The 20409-nt window shown below is 43.1% G+C and overlaps 1 protein-coding gene across 1 annotated transcript in view; it reads right to left on the bottom strand.

Annotated features, from left to right (window-relative positions):
• The window catches only part of LOC310953642 (ankyrin-3-like), a gene marked incomplete at its 5' end in the record, with an annotated part of 93130 nt that overhangs the window by 9217 nt on the left and 63504 nt on the right, over positions 1 to 20409 (bottom strand). Inside the window, 17 exons of the mRNA XM_083922735.1 lie at positions 1141 to 1284; positions 1650 to 1781; positions 2001 to 2075; positions 2972 to 10240; positions 11417 to 11498; positions 12834 to 12860; positions 13401 to 13523; positions 14002 to 14127; positions 14235 to 14463; positions 15643 to 15739; positions 16083 to 16290; positions 16494 to 16705; positions 16984 to 17138; positions 17343 to 17567; positions 18469 to 18501; positions 19299 to 19408; positions 20204 to 20254. Of these exons, the coding sequence (XP_083778861.1) occupies positions 1141 to 1284; positions 1650 to 1781; positions 2001 to 2075; positions 2972 to 10240; positions 11417 to 11498; positions 12834 to 12860; positions 13401 to 13523; positions 14002 to 14127; positions 14235 to 14463; positions 15643 to 15739; positions 16083 to 16290; positions 16494 to 16705; positions 16984 to 17138; positions 17343 to 17567; positions 18469 to 18501; positions 19299 to 19408; positions 20204 to 20254 (9298 nt within the window). The remainder of the gene's footprint in view (positions 1 to 1140; positions 1285 to 1649; positions 1782 to 2000; positions 2076 to 2971; positions 10241 to 11416; positions 11499 to 12833; positions 12861 to 13400; positions 13524 to 14001; positions 14128 to 14234; positions 14464 to 15642; positions 15740 to 16082; positions 16291 to 16493; positions 16706 to 16983; positions 17139 to 17342; positions 17568 to 18468; positions 18502 to 19298; positions 19409 to 20203; positions 20255 to 20409) is intronic.

Genomic DNA, 20409 nt, shown 5'->3' with positions numbered 1-20409 from the left:
GGGATTGACGAGGGTCAGCAGGGGAGCACTGACGATTGAGGCATGGAGGAAGAGGGGAGAGGAAGTTGAACCGTGGCGGTTTAAATAGCGCTGGAGGTGCCAGGTCTTTGAGCGAAATGGAGGACTCGTAACTTGCAGAGCGTCGTGGGGGAGAGTGGCGGCAGGGAAGTGCTGCAGTGGGTGTCAGGGGAGTGGGTGGGGGGGTTGGGTTAGGCGTTGGAAAGAAGGGGATGGGCGCATGCAGAATGAAGGGGGCTTGAGTGCTTCCGGGAGTTAAGGGGATAATCACGCAAACTATGGAGAAGGAATAAGGTAAGGCGTATGCAGAGGAGAAGAAAGAAAGAGTTAGAGGAAAAGGGAAAATGAACACAGAAGATTTAATGTAAGACATGCTTGCACAAGAAGACCATAAACGAATAACATGAGGATGTGTTGAAGATGAGGCATTAGAGGGATGGACAAGGAGAGGGCAACACATGACTCTTAATTTGTTAAGAGCTGTTATGTGCTGTTATCAGCAGCTGCTGCGAGGAGGTGATGGGAGGCAGGAGGGAGAGGAGGAGGAGTAGGCAGTCTGGTTTCACAGAGGAAGAGTTTCTCTCATCTATCCAAGGTAGGCTTAGAGGAACTGGAGGAGAACTACGAGAACTAAGCTAAACCAATAGAGAAAAGCACTCTACGGGGTTAAAACATTTCTACTCAAGTCAGACAAAATAGAAAAAAACATTTAAAGCAGTACGTAGTATGCAGCATGCACTTAGAATTGGATTTTAACAGTGGATATTGCTCATTTGTGACAACTCGATACACTACTGTCCTTTGTAGAGGATCATTCAACTTGAGCAATACCTGATCAAATTAAAATGGTGGTTAATTCAACAGAAGCCAGTTCAAATCAGTGCAAGTGATGAAGTGCTATTAAAAGTGTGGTAACAATTTAATTAATTGAAATGCAAGAAGGATTGAAATTTAAAGTAGATCACTTCTATGGCAAGTGAAGTGTGAAGCGTGGAAATCAGGAGCCTGGTGTCCAAATAAAATCCAAATCTGTAATTCAGCTTTTCATGTGATCCATGCATTGGCACAACAAAAAGGTAGCAGGGAGAGGTAAGAGGTCAGCTAAACAGAGCTAAACTTTACCATCAGCCTGATCCCGGAAAACAGCGTTATCATCGGCAAAACATCTCGTGCCTGAAATGTTACCATAGTCAAATATTGGGCCCTCCAGTAAAGTCACAATATCCATCCGATTGACTTTGGTCAGCACTGAAGTTAAGGCATCCGCTGTAGGGGGGAGGGGACAAAAAAATGTATTGAGTCACCTGAAAAAAGATGAAACAAGGTTTGTAAATTTGAGCAAAACTGCTTATTCGGGTAAGCCCGTTCCTAAATGTAAGCATCTTGCCCAGACTGGTGCTTGAGGATTTCTGAACAGGTGACCGATCAGAGAATTGAAAATACAGGCAGGAAGGGAGTAAAGAGGATTGACAGGAAAACAGAAAGGGAAGGTACTCTAAGACACTCGTGAAAATAACCCCAGCATTAGAAGTTTGTCTTGACAAGATAATGAACTTTTTGACCATAAATCAACAGCAAAAAGATGGAAAGAGCGAGAAAGTAAGATTTTCAGATATAAAAAATAGTCTTACTTGTGGCGTTTTTTCCTTCCCGACTGACCCATTTCTTAAGTAGCATGAAGCTCTGTGCTGTCAGAGAGTTGGGGTTCTCTAGTCTGACGTGGTTGATCTCATCCACTGTGAAGTTCATCTCCCGAGCCAACTCTTTGATGGGACGCAGATGAGAACTCATTAATAGTCGAACTTTAACGTACAGTCATTGTATTCGTAGTGCAAACACACTGATGGCATTTGTATTTCAAAATCGTTTTTAAAAAAACATCAAGGATTCTTTGCAAGTTATCCTGTTAGCCTGAAGATGGCAGTGCATAACACAGTTTGATTTAGAGAAAGGAAAAGATGCAATGCAGGATGTTTTTTCACCTGTCCAACTGAGTCCCAGATGATCTGCAACAATAGCCATGCGCAAGTCTGTTCGCTCACAGGGACTCTGGGGACCTGGGAAGATAGAGGACAATGACTCATCAATACCATTCCCATTCTACTCCTCCTATACACTAATAGTAATAGAAAAATAAACATGTACATAATTTTCCTTTTCTGGCCACTTGTTCATCAGCATTAGCACCAATAATCAAGGTTGTGATTCAAAATATTTGTGTTACAGTGGTTAGCAATGTAGCTGTAATATGGGTTCAATTATTTCCCCAGAGTGGCAAGAAAAGGACATTTCACATTAGGAACATTATGTGCAACTTAAATATGTTCATAAAGTAAGTGGTGCTCTGTGACTGTTTGTGGTATGTATCCTCTAGGCAGGCAGTAACTGTCATGAGAACTACACAAAACAAAGCATAACATGACTCTCAACAACAGACTTATTGTTCTATAAATCTAGGGTGGAAAGGTCTATGTTAGAATGTAAAATGTCAACATGCAAAGACTTTTTTGTGTGTTCTTTGCCAACACTCGTTAGTTTAAATGACAATTGATAGCATGAACAATTCTGTAAGAACAAACTACTACAATAACTTGGTAGCCATCCTGAACAGACAGACAAACAGACAGACCAGGGAATTGTCAAAAAAGGGGACTGGTTGTGCCAGTGGACCAGTCACTACTACTGGCATGCTCAATCTACTATACAGAGATTTAAAAGGGGTTGAAAGAGGGGAACAGAGAAAAGAGAATCTTGCAACAAGGACAATACAGTACACAGTACATCAATGACAAAAATAAATTTAAATGACAGCTACTGTTCTGAAGAGAATATGTAAACACGCCACAGGCATTCCAGTCAATCCATTAAACGATCACAACGATGTCATGCAACTAAAAGTGAAATATATAAATATATAGATGTATTTTAAACATAGTGTGAAAGTTTTACAAACTAGGCTTGATCTCCGCGATGGGAGGCGTTCGAGACCCTGTGAGTCCCTGACTGCCCTCCTTCCCACCAGTCCGCCTACTCCTCCTGCTCCTCTCACTGCCGGAGGCCCTGTCCGTCGTCGCCACCTTTGCCCTTACGGACGCGGCCCCGGCCTCAGCCCTCGAACCTCTACCAGACCTGGATGAGCGGGAGGGCTGGGAGGGCTGGGAGGGCTGGGAAGGCTGGGAGGCGTCCGACAGAGAGGTGCTCCGGGAGGTGCTGTCTTCCTCCGACTGCTCTGTCTGCGTCTTTTTCTCCTCGTCTGAAAGGCGGTCCACCAACTTTTGCGTCTCCCCGCTAATGCCTTTAAAGTACTCGATGGTGCGCTTACAAACTTCACTAGGGTTCTCCTGTCTGTCCTGTCTACATGCTCCCTCAGTTGTGACATTGCTGACCTGATGCCTGTCCTTCAGTGGTAGCCTTGAAGGCAACTGTATGGCTGCTCTCCCTGTGCCCAATACCTTTGTTGGCTGTGAGGTAACCCGAACTGAAACAAGTGAGCTAGCTGTGGCAGCAGGGCTGCTCTTTTTAACATCCTTGATTGGTATTCTAGACCTAGGTTCTACTTTGGCTATGGCTGGTTCTCCTCTTTTCCTGACCTCAATCGTCACTGCTTGTTTGGGCTTCTTTTTGCCTATGGCTGTTCCCTGCGTGTGGAATGACCACCCTGAAGCTTTAACTGGAAGCCTCGACTTGGGCTGCTTCACTTCACTTTCTTTAACGCTTTCAATGTTCTGCTCCTGCACTTGACTGCTGCTGTGTACTTCCACTCTCTCTTCTAAATCCCTACAGCACAGTGTTTCTATCCTGCTAGCTTTTTGAAGAGTAGGCTCAGAGGAGGACTGCAAATTAAACACCACACTACCACATTGAATGTAGTTGGCCTGGACACTGGAGGCTTCAAGGTTATTGTTGTTGTTGCAGTTTTCAGAAGGGTAATCTCTTCTCTCTAGGCTGGGCTCAGTGTGTCTGCTAGACGGGCTCTCTGTACACTTTCCCTCTATACTGATGTATTCTGGCACCATCTGACCCTCTGACATCTCAGCTTTACAATCGGTGAGATCCCCTGAGTCTTTTTTCACAGTTATAGAGGCAGCTATGCCCATCTTAATAGGAGTACGTAATTTTGGATCAACCTTAGAGGCTGTGATTGTGCATGAAGAGGCGGTCTCAGCTATGGCTTCACAGGCGGGGGCATCAGTACCGGTATAGCCAGTGTCACTGCCAGGCTGTGCAGTGCTGCATTTTGCTGTTGTTGTTGCTGCTGGTGTTGTTGGTGTTGTGCTGATGTCTGTGGTAGTATCTATAACCTTCACATTCCCATCTACTGTGGCCCTCTCCCCTGACTGAGAGGAAATTACCCCCAGGATCTTGCCCCCTCTCCCCTTTTCCCCTGTTTTAGGGTCAGAGGAATGCTCACCAATCTGGAAAAATTGTAGCCTCTCTTCAACAAAGTCCCTCTTGCTCATGTCAATAGCACCACTGCGGGTCATCTCAAACATCTTCCCTTCGTGGAAAGGGAAGGGGTTAGGCTCACTAGTCGGGGTACTCTCATCAGTCGGTGTTCGAGCAGGGGTTGTGTCAGGTGTTGTAGCCTGTGATTTGTCCTCCACCGATAAACCAAAGGGCTTGGGGTCCTCCTCTTTTGTTTTGGACTCAAAAACTCCATCATTATCACCCCCTTTGGTGGACCAAGGGTCAAAGTCCAGGCCTTTGGTGGCAACAGTTTTAAAGGTTGAATTGAGCTCCTCTTCAAGTTGGTAGCCAAAGTAGTCTTCTGCAAAGCTATTCCTATCAGGGTGCCTTCCTTCAAGGGTATAATCTTTTTCATCTCCACTGGCTGAAGATGTTTTGGTTTTAGTCTTTCCATTATCCCCCCCGTCCTCAGATTTCTCTTCCTCTATTACTTCAAGCTTGGACTGACTAAATGAGCGGTCAGTTGTTTTTCCATCATTAGACAGACTAGATGTTTTAGGGTCCTCGCTAAGTCCATCATCCTCATCCTGAAGGTCATACCCATCTAAAGAGTCTATTTCTGTAGCATCGGTGTCATGGGAGAATTCAGCAGTTGATGCTATGGAGCAGTCAGTAATTGACTGGTCATTGCCATTTTGATCAAAGTCAACATCCTCCTCTTTTACGACACCATTGATTCCAGACTCCTTATCTCTGTTTTTCTCTGTTTTTTTGGGTTTTAGGTGTTTCTCTCCCTCCTCTTTCATTTTGAAGGTGTACTTTTTAATAGGGATAGGATGGAAGACAGACTCATCATCACTGGAGTCACTGTTATCAGCACCAGGGGGAATAGGGGATGGAGGCTGGACCCTGATGATCGGCTCGGCTAAAAGGTGCCTATCATGCTCCTCTTGGAGGTTTACCTCCATCATCTCTGTCTCTGCTTCAGAAGAAGCACACGAACCCTTTTTCTCAGGGTCGGACTGCTCTGCCTCTAAAGGAGGAGGAGGTGGAAACTCTATATAAGCCACTCTTTTGTCTTTTGACTTATGTCTCTCTGCATCCTGTTTTCTGCTGTGATTCTCTGAGAAAGCTGGCTTAGATTTTTCCTTCAAAGGCCCCTTGTAGATGAAGGTCTTCCCGTCTTCCTCCTCAGACTCCTCAGTGATAGGGCTTGGCATGCCACCCATGAAGCCTATCACAGACTCTGGTGTTCTTGAGGCCAGACTCACTTCCTCTGAGCTAAGGGTCTCAGGGGTAATGGGACTTTTCCCAGAACTGTCCATGAAAGTCACTTGTTCTAAAGTATCATCTTCTGGACTTCCTTGAAGAGATGGAGACTGCTTTTGCTTGACCGTGTAAAATGCTCCCCTAGTCTCATGCACTGTTCTACTCTCATGGCTTACTATCTTCTTGTACGTTCCCAGCTGCCCCGAGGCTGTTTCTTTCTCATACTGCTTTCCTACTTGGATGCTAACATACACAGGTAAGGGTGTAATATCTTTGAAACCCTCTGTGACAACTACAGGAATTACTTCATCCAAATACTCTGCTTGGTCACTATCAACACCATTACACACAACATTTGACAGGCTACCGTCTGATGAGTCTGTGGATTTTCCTAGTGATGATCCACGAGTAGACTTGTTAGACTCAGAGCTACTGTGTAACCGATTTCTAGCTAAAGTAGGTATATGAGACCCTGTCCTCTCCTGTGATTCAACAGAGGCATCTAATTTTAAAGTGGTAGATTTGGGATTTTCTGAAAAATTAGACGGCTTTCTTTGAGGAATTTGTGATTCCGAGTTTTTTTTTAGACTATCATTGCTATTTGGACTTTCTCGCACAATGAATTCTGTGTAGATAATTTTCTTGGTGGTTTCTTGTCTTTGGGAATCACTACTATTGTCATCTTTCATAGGATCATTGATTAAAGACTGAGATAGTTTGGGCGAGTGGGGTTTATAGTTCCCGTAGTCTTGGCTCTCCCATGTTTTGAATAACTTTTTTTCTCCCTGATCCTTCCCACTAGTCTCATGCTTGGGTGAAAACTTATTTGATTCACTGTCTAGACATCTCCTTTGGTTTCCTGGACTGTCTGGTGTTTTTGGAATGATTGGACCAGCAAACACCTGGTACACAGGTAGCTTACTTTCTTGGAGTTTCCTGATAGGAGGATTTGAATTTTGGCCACCCTGAGGACCCCTATCTTGCCTTTGAGCCTCTTGCTCAAACTTAAGTCTCACTGCACTGACTTTAGAAGAAGACATTTGAAAAGATTTAGGGCTTTCACCTGTGCTTCCCTGTGTTTTACCATCTTGTTTTCTTGGATCTGAATCACTGTACTGCAGCAATACTCTCCTCTCTGGGCTGCTGGGTAAGCTGGCACATTTTCTGTCACTGGAGCTGAACCGGTCTCTAAGCCTTTCTCTGCTCCACTCTTCCCCACTACCCCCATTTCTATAAGCTGACCTCTCTGGACTGCTGTGTGTAGAACTCGGCCCTGATCGTGATTCTCTGAAGTCTGGTCTTCGAGATTTCTTCTCTGGAGAAGAGAGCTCATCGTTGAGCTGTTCTGTTTTATCACGAAAGAATTGAGATACCTCACTGAGTTTTTCCTCTGCCTCCTTTACAGTCCTGTCCACTCTGTCCTCATACTTAAGCTGTTCTCTGTCCTTACTCTGTGTGTCATCTGACACACGCATCCAAACTGATTGCTTTGGGCTACCAGGCTCGGACGAATACTGCAAAAGTGTCAGTTTGTCAAAGTTATCATCAACATTGGTTATTCTTCCAGATTTGTCAAACACATTTCTCGACGACCTGAAGACATACTCTGTCCTCGGCCCAGTTGATCTACCCTCACTGTGACTGCTTCTGTCTGGTGAGTGTAAGCGAGATCTATCTCTCAGATATTCCTCTGTGTCGGAATGAGACTGGTCAAATTTATCAGAGAGTAGCATTTTCTCTGCAAAATTATAAGATTCTCCCCTGAGCTCTGATGATTCGTCTTCATTGTACTCTACAGATTGCTGGCTAAGTAGCTTTAGTGTTTTGTATGAGTCATCTGCCATGAGCTGGGCTGAACTAGGGCGACTGTCTTCCTCTTGTGACATGGGTGTACTCACTCTAGGGGAGTCAAGGTACACTGGAAGTGATTCCTCAGGCTCCTCCTCTTCCTGTCTATTCCCTGGGTAGTAATACATTTCCTTCTCTGCATGGTTTTTTGTCTCTCTGATGATGACCTCTGTTGGTTCAGTCTTATTGCCTTTTTCAATGTGAACCTCAATTATTCTTTCAACCTTAGGTTTGGAGTTGATGTCCTCAAGGACCCTTTGTGATGTTTCCTCATTGCCAGACTTGTGTTCAAACAGTCCAGCCAGCTCTCTAGAAGGGTCTTTGCCTGACTGAAAAGCCTTCATTATATCATGCACAGACATAGTTTCCTCACACCTCTCTGATGCTGCTTCTTTTCCGGGTGGTTTGTGGTACACCATCCTGGTGGTGGTAGTGATGTGAGTCTCCTCCTTTACCCTCATCCCTTTTCCCATTGGATCCTCGTCAGGGCTGACTTTTACTGAATAACATTTATTCTGATCTGGAGTTGACATAGCTTGATACCCTTTAGAATCTGAATCAATATATCTGACAGGATGTGCGTCCTCCATGGCAGGTTGTTTGTTATCCTCTGGGGACTCATAGCTCCTGATGACATGAACAACCTCAGTCCTTGTCTCAGTGATCACTGGGGGAACCGGGATGTCCTGAAAAAGGGCTTTGGGGCCCATGCCCTCAGCACTCTGAGGAGCAGAGGGTGTCCTTTCGCTCCGGGTCTCAAAGCCACTGTCCGAGAGGGGGCTTTTATCCTGTTCATGTGAGATATCATCTGGGGAATCTAGCACAGTGTCTGCTCCAAAAAGTGCATCTGCTACTTTACTGATCTCTTTCTCTGATGCTGAAGAACGCATGTTTGTTGGAGGCATTTTGAGCTTGTGCTCCTGAACTGCTATGGTGGGTTTTAGGACACGTTTCTGCTTCTCCTTGCCCTCTCCTTCTCTCTTGCCCTCATCTGTTTTATGCTTTGTGTCATGCATTTTTGAGAAAGAGCTGCTCCCAACATCATTGGACAGGTAGTCAACCACTTTGGAGAGATTGAAATCTCTGTCTGGTATAGTTTTTGATTTGACTTGAGGAACTACAGTCTCATATCTTGGCGGATAGCTCCAGTTGCTTGGTGGCTGTTCAACTTGTACTTTTGAGAAGTGTATGTCATCCAAAGGACCTCTTGCTAGGGAACCCCTACCATCCTTCACAGCATCTTTAGTAAGGATTTCACTCACTTTTACCAAATCTTGTTTAACTTTCTCCACAATTCTATATGGCTCTTCATCTTCTATTTTAGCCTCTTTGAAAGAATTAGACTGAAATCCTTTATTGGCTGTCAAATTTGGGTCTGTCTGCAAAATGGCTGACATTCGTATCAAGTCCTCTTTCATTTCAGCTACATCCTTTAGAATCTCTTGGCTGGATGACAGTGGTGATGTGGTGTTCGATTTCAGGCCAGCAGAAAAAAGAGGGGCTTTGATTGGGGACAGAGTTCTGGCAAAGGAAGACTGCATCTGAGCATTCACCTCAACAGGTACTGTCTTCCGCGGGGACAGAAGGGCAGCGGCTGACTTGGACACCTCAGGTAACTTTTTAAACTGGGGCTCTGGCAGTACATTAATAACAGAGTAGACTGGAACGGTCATTGTACTGGATGTTACAGCAGTGGTGGTATTAGGAGGGGATCTTAGAGAGGGGTAAAGGGAATTAGAAGCTGATGATCTAATGGACTGATATGAGGAGGATGGAGTAGAGGACAGGGACTTCAAGGTGCCATAGCCTGCTGAACAAGAATTAAATGTTTTTTCAACCTCATCAAAGGCTGCATTAACACTTGTAGTTGCAGCATTTGTAGTTGCTTGTATTCTCTCTTGTAGACTGCTTGTGAGAAGAGATGTCGGGGATGAAGAGCGGTACTGTGCAGGCGACGCAGTTCCATTGATCAGAGCTGCAGCACTTGGAGGGGTGTTGGATTTAAGTGGTGACGAAAGAGAGGAGAACAGATTTCTTGCAGGACCAGTTATATCTGAGGCAAAGGAACGCACAGAGGAGAGACCAGGGACTGTTTTTATGGGTGAGGAGGAAGATGCTGTGCCACTAGAGCCCCCCATAACAGACTTGTACGGCAGGGGTGAGCTGAACATACTCAGAGAAGATTTGGGAGAGGTTGGTGGTGTCATGCTTATTGATGTTCTCTCAAGAAGAGGGCTTCCTCCTCCAGAGACAGTTATAGGGGAGGTCCTAGCAGACAGCGCCGCCAGTCCTTTCATAGAGATAGAATCTGGGGCGCTTTTACCTGGTGAGGCCAGGGGACTGTGGCTGACCTGGACTGGGTACTGGGCTTGCTGGACTACAGTTTTTATAGGAGAGGAGATTGTTCTGTAAGATCGGATGGGAGAGGCCATGTCACTAACTGACTTTACAGAAGAGGCAGGTGATCCGGGGATGTTGGTCCTGATGGGGGAGGCAGAGTTGATGGACCAGACAGACTTTAATGGAGAGGCAGAGGGCGTGTTGGATGACGAACTGGAGAGGGAGCCAAACCCAGACTTGGCTTGGCCAGGGACGGCGACAGGAACAGGCGACCACGCCTGATAAGATCTCGTTGAAAAGACAGGTTTGTGAGGGTAGCTAGAAGGCTGTGTTCTCTGCGAGCTTCGATCAGTTGTTTCTTCAACAATAATTTAAATCAAAAGCAATAAGGGTGTAAACAAAAAATGTAACAGAAAATAAGTTGAAAGAAAACATAAAAACCAGAAAGAGAAGTTTGAGTCAGTCAGAAACGGCATTATTCACAGCAGCAAGACAAAACTTTTAACATGAAATGTAAGAAAGGCCCCTATTCAAAGACCCAGGATGATATGACAAATGATGGTGTAAAATCTGTGACTAATGACAAAATACACCGATAAAGAACAGAGCATGTATAGGAACAAAATGTTTGACATGTGGTAGACTGGACAAAAAACGATAACATGATAACCAAAAAATACAATTCCATTGACTTTTGATGTGCTTAATCTATTTGACTCCTTGCAACAGTGCCTTTCATTGTAAATGTTTGATTGACATGTGTTTGTCCTTTCATTTGGTTCATTTCCAATGCCAGAGATGACCCCACAAGTGCATAACACTAATAAAAAAATATCACTTTACTTGTTTGGTCATGATTTAAAATATAATCCAAGGTTGCACTTTACAAAAAAGTAACAGTAAATTAGCCACAGACTCAGATGGACAAGGCTGGAATAATAAAACAAAACACAGGCCTCGAAATCTGCAAAACCTCTGTGTCCTGATAATACATAAAGTGCAGTATGAAAACTGCCCCAAAAATGCTTGCTCTAACACAGCCTCAATGTAGAGGGAATTAAGTTCATGTAAAGTGCAACCTTACCACATTAATATACACAGCCGCACACAATCATAAAGCCAATAAGAGTGAAATGGCCACTAAAAGAATGACAATTCAAAATAATATTTTTATTCAACATGAATTAAAACATTTTTTGTTCAAATGATAAATGAAGAGACAGACATTGGTTCCCAGTGTTTCCACAAATGTAAAAAATAAAATAACAGTTGAAACAGAGTTTTTGTCAACATGGGGTGGGTAAGCAAAGCGTAACACACAGTAAACCATGCAAATGTTTGATGAATGATAAATGGTCAAAGAGTATTTGTCAGGTAAATAGAATAAATTATTGATGAACAACTTCTGTCAGGTAGGTCTCTTTCTATACTATGGCTATATGAAAGAAAATATGTACACTATATAAAGGGACCTTTTAGAAACTAAAACTAAAATCAATTAAAAACTTAATGTAAGTAAAAATGGGAAACTCACTCGCTGCTGGGTCGGTCAAATAGCTGTAGCGCTTACGCAAAGCTAAGGAGGCAAAGGTATGACGTCGTTCTGGCTTTTCAGTCTGCAACAAACAAAAAAGAACAAAAGATGCTTTAACATAAAAATTATGGTGAAATGTGGTTCTGAACTATCAGAATTAGATCTAAATAATTATGTTAACTTATTGACTTAGATACTGCAGTGCATGAATACTGTCCTGTTTTTAGTGAATCCGCACATGCTGTTAGTACTGGAACAAGGAGGCGCTGCAGGTGTACTGTAGCGTAGAGTTTGTGTTTTGTCTGTATGGCTCCTTCCAGTAATTGGTAAGCATAAGCAAAATCCAACTTCCAGTAAGGTTCGCTGTGATGTATGTCACTTATTACAATGGTCATTCCTCAAATCAAATGTGGTAATACGGTACATCTCATTAAAATTGCGGAAATTGTGTTCATTTCAATGCTGGTAAATATTCAGCGCAGTCTCCAGGAATTTAAAAACGTCTAAAGTAAAGGGTTGGAGGTTGGTGTGATGAATGTGGGTCTAGTGTGTCTATCTTTCATGCCAGTAACTGGGGTTTGTGTCCCTCTAAGAAAATTGATGTTGGTTTATTAAAAACTTCAATGAAAACCCTTTTGCAAACTGTAACCAGTTACCTTAACCTTTTATTACATTGGCACTGAATATTCAGAAGATTATGTCCCTGAACATAATCTGGGTGCTGAATTGTCAAATATGAACATTCTCTCGGGCAAGTGGGTTAAAATATTTATGTAGAAGGAATATAACAGACTTGGTCACTATAGTGAAAGGAAACAAAAACATAAAAATCCGCCTCATCTCCCTTTGATTAAAGTCTCGTATAAATATTTTGGCATGCAGCTGAGAGAGTTAGTTTTTTTTTGTTACACACAAGCCAAGGACAAGGGTTAAGAAAGATACCCACAAATAGAACAAAACAATGCTTAAGTAGACAAATGATGAGAGTTAGGGTTTCATCTTTAGCTGACAAAAGGAACCATAGTCCTGTGTAAAACTTCCTACGAGTTAATTCTATGGATGGAGACAGTGATTTCCTGTTGGACGTGTATGGAAAAGAAGATTGAGATGAAAAACAAGCTGACGTGTGGCACAGCAACTGGCTCCACTGCACTTTAGGATGGAGACAACGATAAATAAATCTCTGCTGATTAAAACAACTGCCATTTCACACTCATGCTACTACATGGGGTCACTTCAGCAATGACATAGCAGTGTCAAAAAGAAACGTACGGTCAGAAGCATCTTTCACACCAAGGTACTGTACAGAGACAAAATATCTGCGACACGCAAATTTACTACAGCATCTGCAGTAAAGCCAACAGAAAGGACGACAAAGAAGAAGCAGTTCCATGTGATGATGAAGAATCTGTTTTACCTCATCATCAGGATCAGACTCCATATCCTGTGGTATTCCAAGATGCATTGCAGGAGAGGAGAGAGATGACACAATGGAGAGCAGGGACGTTATAGTGAGCAGGGAGGTGGAAATAAAATTCAGGGGATGAAAATGGAGCAGCAAAAACAACAAAAGGCATCAGGAAAAATCTATGGGATTAATACAAAAATAAACAGCAAAATAACAAGAGCAAAAGCAAAAGAATTTCAGTTTCTTGTGATCAATCAATACCACAACAAACAAACAAACAAACAAACAGACAAAGAGTTGTCTTTTTGCATAATTCGTATGTGCCCACAGTGAGCCAGACAACAGAACAAAGCACGATGTGCATGTGCGGCTACATGTGTGCGTTGTGGGGTCTTGTGACTGGCACAGGCTTTGACACTAATAAAAGACACAAGCAGCAGGCACTCATTTCTAGACCAAATGAACTTCAATGGCTCCTTTTGATGTTAGGATCGTTTTCTGTATTTCAGTTTCATTTACATGTAGATGGTGTGATATGGCCTAAAAGGATGAGCTATTCAAACATGGTGATCCTACCTTCTTGTGGGTTGGCAGTGTGATATTCAAATTGCATATGGCAGTCTGTGGAAGGCCTTTACTGGATTTTGGCTCTCTCAGGAAGGAGAGACGGCCACATGGCTCCTGGCCCATATCTCTGATCTGTAGAGGGCAGCAGAAACATTGCATCACAAGTCGACTCAAACAAATAATTTAAAAAATGACCCTGCAAGGTGGAAAATGTGAAAAAAAGCTTCTCGCCCTAAATGCAGGAGTAGAATTGTCTGTATATTTTTTCAACCTCAACCCAATGAATGCTCTTAAATTTGGAAATTGTCATATAGTGCATGGACGTAGGGATGTAACAGGCAGCATTTATTTAATCGATCATTCGTTGGCATGCATGTCAAAAGATTAGGACAAAAATTGAGTTACATTGTGCAGCTCTGATCTGTGAGAATCATAACATTTATTGCAAAAGAAAACTGCTATTGCTACAAATGTCAGCCTATCATTGGAGGAACATCCGACATTTTTGACATGATTTAATCAGCAAGGCACATTTACAAAGAAGGCCATGGTGAATAACATCGACAGTAAATGCTAGCAGAGAGAGAGGGTGATAGGATACATGTTATACCTTCACGTTGAATGGAAGTCTGTTTTCCTTGAAGGAGTAGAAGTTAAAAACCAGCTGTTGCCCACTTTTGGTGAGAGGGGACAGGTTGCCATAACAATCCACGTGAATAGGCTTGCCCTCGAGAACCTACAGAAGTTCAATGACCAAAAATGTAGTAACACATTCTTGAGTGACGGTTGATGAAATTAATATATTGCAATATGTTTTTAATCCAAGTAAACTCACAACCCCACCTCAATATCTTTGCTCCGGGCCACTTCCTCAAAGTTCTCCTGCTGCTCGAGGGTCTTGTCCACCTTGTCATCCGTCATGCAGAAGCAGCGCAGCCGAGCTTCGATAGCGTCGTTCATCTTAGCAAACACCACAAACTTGGCCAGGTAAGGCACGCAGATCAGCTCCCGGTATAACTGAGACGCTAGACTCACCGTCTCAGGAATCTGGTGACAGTCTGCGAGCCAGAACCTGTGGAGGAGAGATGGAAGGAAAGAGGAAAGGAGGGGAAAAAAGAAATTGACAAATCTGGAAGTCAGCCAAGTGAACAATTTTCCTAATATTACCATGATATACAGCGTAAAGTTTGGAACTCTGCACTGCACATTTAAGACATTAAATCAAACACACTGGGTCATTTCTCTGAAGGGTGAACACAAACACATGACAGCTGTGTAGTAATCTAATTAGAGAGCACCAAATGGAGCTCAGTTAATATCAGGCTGCACATTCGCCACATGATTCCAATCTAGTTAGAATTCATGACTTTGTGTACCGTAACCACGGAGTTCACTCGCTGAGGTCAGTTTAAAGGCATGCCTCAACAATGTATGGTCAACGTAACTCTGGACTACTTGGGTAAATGTGTAAGGAAGTGTAATCTTTATAGTAAGCTGCAAGCACCTTAAAATCACTGAATTAATTCCCTTAGAGATTAAAGTCAGCCAATAACGTGTAGAGTCAGACAAGAGGGGAAGTCGCTCTCCTTCAGTGTGTAGTGAAAGAGGGAGCATCAGGAAAAATGAATGTCTGTCCAGAGTGGAATTCTGTCGATTCAACCAACAGTAATGTGAGATTTTCTCCTGATTGATTTTGGGATCACTGCCACTTCTCATTACTTCCTGGTACTGCACTGTCACCATTTTGTGGCCCACTGAGATGTCTACTGGCAGTAATTTAAAATTCCCTGGATTTTACTTGTTGTACCCTCCACAGTGGTAGGACTATGAATGCAACTCTCTATTCTTTTCAGTATCGATTAATCTTCTGGTCCACTAACATGTCAGAAACAAACAGTGACCCTTTAAACCTGGGGCCATTAAATGTTTGGCACTTAAGCTTTGAAAAATGACTCAATTCATTATCAAAATAGTGTCATTTTTTAATACAATCATCTCATCTCTAGGACCAACATGTACTTAATTTTAAGAAGACAACATGTCACTTTATGACATATTTTAAGAGGACACAGCAGTGAGCCTTATAGATCAATAAAGTGCTTTATTTATCCAAAAAGAAATGTGCTGCAGGTTCTGGTAATATTCTATATTTCACTACAACTGCAAAAAAGAATTTACTACCCAGCTTTGGAGAATAAATGGTTGTAACATTTTATTTTCACACTAAAAAATATAGTAGCGTGTGTCTCACCTGGCCGACACATTTGTGGTGAAGGAGACGCAATCAGTTACAAAGGACAGCGGTGTGGTCCCTGTGATGTCCTCCCACTGGGCAGGGGACGTCCCTCCTGCAGGAAACAAGGACCAAAAGATGAGCTCACTGCCTTTTCAACCTTGTCAGTGTTTTAGCTTTTGTAATCCTCATCCTTTTATCTTCTCAGCTCTTCATCTCTGCTCTATCGACCCGTGGCTTTTGACATCAAAGTAGGCCTGATAGCCCACGGCCATACAATACATAGTGAATCTAGTTCACTAGATACCTCTAGTTTCCGGTATAGCACCTCTATTTCAGGTATAATAAATAAATGAACAGCTGCAGCTGGTGTCACAAATCGTATTTATTAGCATCTAAGGATACAATGAGTTTTGCTACAGTATTGTCCTGCTCTAGTTATCTACAGGTCTACTTGCCTGTGATGCTGCAGAGGAGACGCAGACACGGTGCAGTGTCGCCTCGGTGGCCGCTGGGATGACCTTCTGCCGATCGTGGTGGGACAGGGATTGTCATCGTGATCGGCTTGTGGAACTTTCTCCTCCTGGGCTCCACAGTGACGATGGGGCTGAAGGTGGCTCTGTTCCCAAGGATCGCCCTTGCCATGTCATCCGGCACAGGCTGGGCCTAGACAAACACACAGGAAGACAGAGGAAAAAAAGTTTGTTGATGAAAGTTTGAGAAATGTTCAAATGGTCAAACGCTCCCTGACCTTTTTATGTAATTAAAAAGGGTCCAGGCAAGGGAGGCGGAACCAAATATTCACCCAAAAATAGGTCAGGCATAAATAAATAATAGGTCAGTATTTGCGACAAAAAGTCATGCTGTACCTGCAGGCCAACCCGGATCTTCTTGGTGAGTGCCCCCTGTGGGAACGAGGCCTGGACCATGGGCACGGTGCTGCTGGACAGCATGCCTCCGTCAGGGCCCATATGATTTGACTCCTGCTTTATCCGCGACACCACAGCAAAATACTGAGGAAAATCGCTAGTGACAATGCGGCAAATGCGCTTCTTCTCCAACTCGGCAGGACTGTCCAGCTCTGTCAGAAAATATTACTTCCATAAATGTGTGGAACATTTAATGGTCACTAAATACAAATTCTGACTTTATAAATGCATTTAAATGTTAAGTAGTATTGGAGTATAGCATAAAATATGATTTTCTAGGTCAACCAGCTGACACAAAGCTCTGAGTTATGTTTATACGTTTTTCCTAAATTGACCTTCATCTATTCACTGCGGACAAAAAAACTCTTTGTCTTTGAACCAAATATTGCTGGTAAATGTTGCAGCATACACTGAATAACCTTTCCTCTACCTTCATCCATTCCAGTAAGCAGCTCAATGAGATCTTCTGGTCTGGCGTCAGACTGGTGCTCCTTCCACGTGTCCCCGTTGTCACTCCTCAACACAATCAGCTCCCTCTCTTTCCCCCGCATGGACCCAAAATGGGGGATCTCCACAATCACAGGACTGAAAGAGAGAAAAGAACACAATAAAACACAGCCTTAAGAAATTAAACCACAAACTTATATAGCTGCACTGACAATCCATAACCATTCTCTGAGTCATGATATTTTAAGTAGATATTGGAAAATATCCCCTTTGATTTGTCCCCTGCCTGCTGAAAACTGCAACTCATTAACACAAGGAAAGATAAAGTGCCAAGCGTCCTACCCCAGGAACTGAGCCCCAGCAGGTCCAACCTCCACCAGCCGGCTGACAAGCCCCTCTCCCTCCACCATGGGTGGGGGGTAGGCCAGCTTGTGCCTTTTGGCCAGGCGGCATGTGATGCGTGTGGGTGCTGTGCACTTCCTGGGAGGGATGATGATGCGCATGCCATTGTGGCGGCTGCCTCTCATGGAACCACCACGGGCATCCACCATGAAGCTCACCAAGAACCTGCCAGGCGAAAAATAATAATGTAAGAGGGGGGAAAAGACATAGACAGAGAGAAAGATAGACGGAAGCTATACCAAGGACACAAGTGAGGAGGACGATTCCCATGCTGTGATCACCGTACACCAAAACAAAGGAAGAAAAAGAGAGAAATAAAAATAGAGAAAGAGTAAGAGACAGAAAGACATAACGAAGAATAAAAATATGCTTTGAGCTCTGAAAACTGGCAGTTCTCACCTTCATCTGCCTCAATACAGAAAATTAAACACGGTCTGAAACTAAACAGGGTGCTAATGAAGTTCCAGAAAGTTTAGTTTCCATTTCTGAGGCTGAAGTTGAGACTGTTGCCAAAGTTTCAGTTCCTCTAAAGCAGCATTCAGTGACCAAATATTAACACACTTGCACAGATGTTTCACCAGAATACAGTTAATGTGAGTAATGTGATGTGTCTTCAAATTAAGAGCACATTTTGGCATAATCGACACAAGTAAAGAGTGAGGATGGAGTAGGGAAAAACTGTATGAACAATCGTTGGGCCTAAAGCCAAACTTGGCTCTTCTTTTCACTACTAAGTGTTGTGTTAAGTACTGTACAGTTGCTTTTTCTATACTGTATGTTGGAAATAGCAGAATTCCTGTAAGGTGTGATGAAGAATTATTTTTAATGTGCATTGTGAGAGAAAGAGAGATGGCACATCAATGAAAAGACTCCCAAACACATCGACTACACACTTCTAATATCTAGGCAGTGCAAATGAAACACCAGACCACACGGATGAGACGAGCAAAGAGTAGAGGAGGCGAAGAGGGGAAGAGAGTGTGACAAGGTGAGAGGGAGACAGAGGTGGAGGAGGGAGTGAAATCACTGCGGCATCATGGGTGAAAGCAGCGAACTCAGTCATCACCTGGAGTCATACTGAGGGAGCGGGGAGGAGAGGCTGCAAAATAAACACATGGAGGCAATGCAGGAGGCAAACCCCCAGAACCTAGTTTTAGTATCAAAGTTTCACAATCACTGTAGGGATCTGTAATAACTACTAAAGATGAAAGGAAGATTTAAACTTCAGGGGTGGAAAGGGAGGGATAGAAGGGACTAGATTACAGCGGACAAAAAAATATTTAAATAGAAAGACAAACACACACGGTGTAATAATGAGTCAACCAAAACTGAACGTGACAGATCCCAGTATTTCATTTCTGAGCAAAGTCATTACGCATTAAGTCCTGTACAAAGACAGCACTGTTTATGTAGAGCAGACAGTGACATTTTACGACATCATATATTCAAAGTATGTGAATGACGGTAAATGGTATCACTTTATCCAAATGAAACACACCAGCCACTGTACCATGAGCTCACACAGAAAGACTGTGCTCTGTTTCTGTAATGACAGAAATAGAACTGATGTCAGTGAACATGAGGGTGACGTCTGGACCGTGTCTCTGGACTTATGGTATGACATGAGAGCTTTAGAGGATAGACTGTGTCTTTTCTTGCTGTAATGTGATGTGTACAATAGCAGCACTGCAATAAATCCCACCGCTCTGCGTCAGTGCAGCAGGGTTTGCTGAATATAGACTCTTAGGGGTTGTGTGCCGTAAACATTAAAAATGTGTAATTTATGCAATAGTTATGTTGACGTACAGTACATGCTGCTTTTGTATGTAGGGTATGTGCGTGTGAGCTGGTAAACATATCTTGACAGATCAGGTGAGATAGTGCAGCCGTTCTTACCCGGAGTGAATAGGGCTGGACACGGTGTTGTGGCTGTGGTCCATGGTGTCCGGAGTCCAGCTGTAGCGCCGCATACACTCCGAGCTGTAGTCTCTGGTCACAGCCAGGTGCTACGAGAAGGGCATCCAAAAACAGAGATGAAGAGAGGAGGAAGACAAGTTAAGATAGTTCAATTTGAGGTTTAAAAGCATTGGGAGATAAAGATTGAGGTAAAGAAGAGGACGGTGGAATGAAGGACAGAAAAAAAATATAGTGAATGGAAAGAAAGGCACACCATGAAGACAAAAGAGAGGCAATTATTAATCGATGCACAGACATTACAGTTGAGAGACATGACTCCCCCTTCGTATGAAGCAATGAGTTGATAACATTGATGGCTTCTTAACTCATATTTAAACTAAATTTGTCACCGTTATCTATCGTCATCACGATCAGGAAAAAAAGACACAATCGCACAACCCATTAAAGGTTGTCAAAAGTTTTGATGTTTAAACAATGCATTAACTGGTTCTCAACCTGTGGCTGTTACAGCATCCCCTCCAGCAATGAACCCCCCAAGCTACAGCCATAGAACAAAAACAAAGTTGGCGTATCAATTATTGTTTTTTTTTTAATACTAGTGCTGTATTTGAAGTTTAAATCTCTGTAGATTACATGATGCTGTCAATAATGATGCTTGAAAAATCTAGAAACCAGCTTTAATAAATCCGTATGCACATGAACATTGAATCATGGAAACTCATGCACAGTGAAAGTAGCATGGGAACGACCATTTACCGAACACAGACCAGAAATACTGAATGATATGGGAATGGCACGGACCCAAAAGAAGCAAACGCTGAACCACAGTGGCTGACAAATAACAAAACTGACGAATGAGTCAGACATCCATGAAGCCTTTATACCTTATTGAGTGGGTCAACCAAGTAGGAAATGTCTTTACAGACACTCTGAAGCTTAGGGGAGAAGAGAGACAGTTCAGAAGTCACACAGGGCACTGTGCTGTCCAGACAAATTAGTTTATGGTGCTTTGTTTCACTAAAAGATTCAATTTCCACCAAAGAAAACATGATCTCTCTGAGGATGAGTTCTACAATTTAGTCAAACAATC

This window comes from Echiichthys vipera, assembly GCF_963691815.1.
Source record: "Echiichthys vipera genome assembly, chromosome: 11".
Lineage (NCBI taxonomy): Eukaryota > Metazoa > Chordata > Actinopteri > Perciformes > Trachinidae > Echiichthys > Echiichthys vipera.
This window is presented reverse-complemented; position numbering and strand designations above follow the sequence as displayed.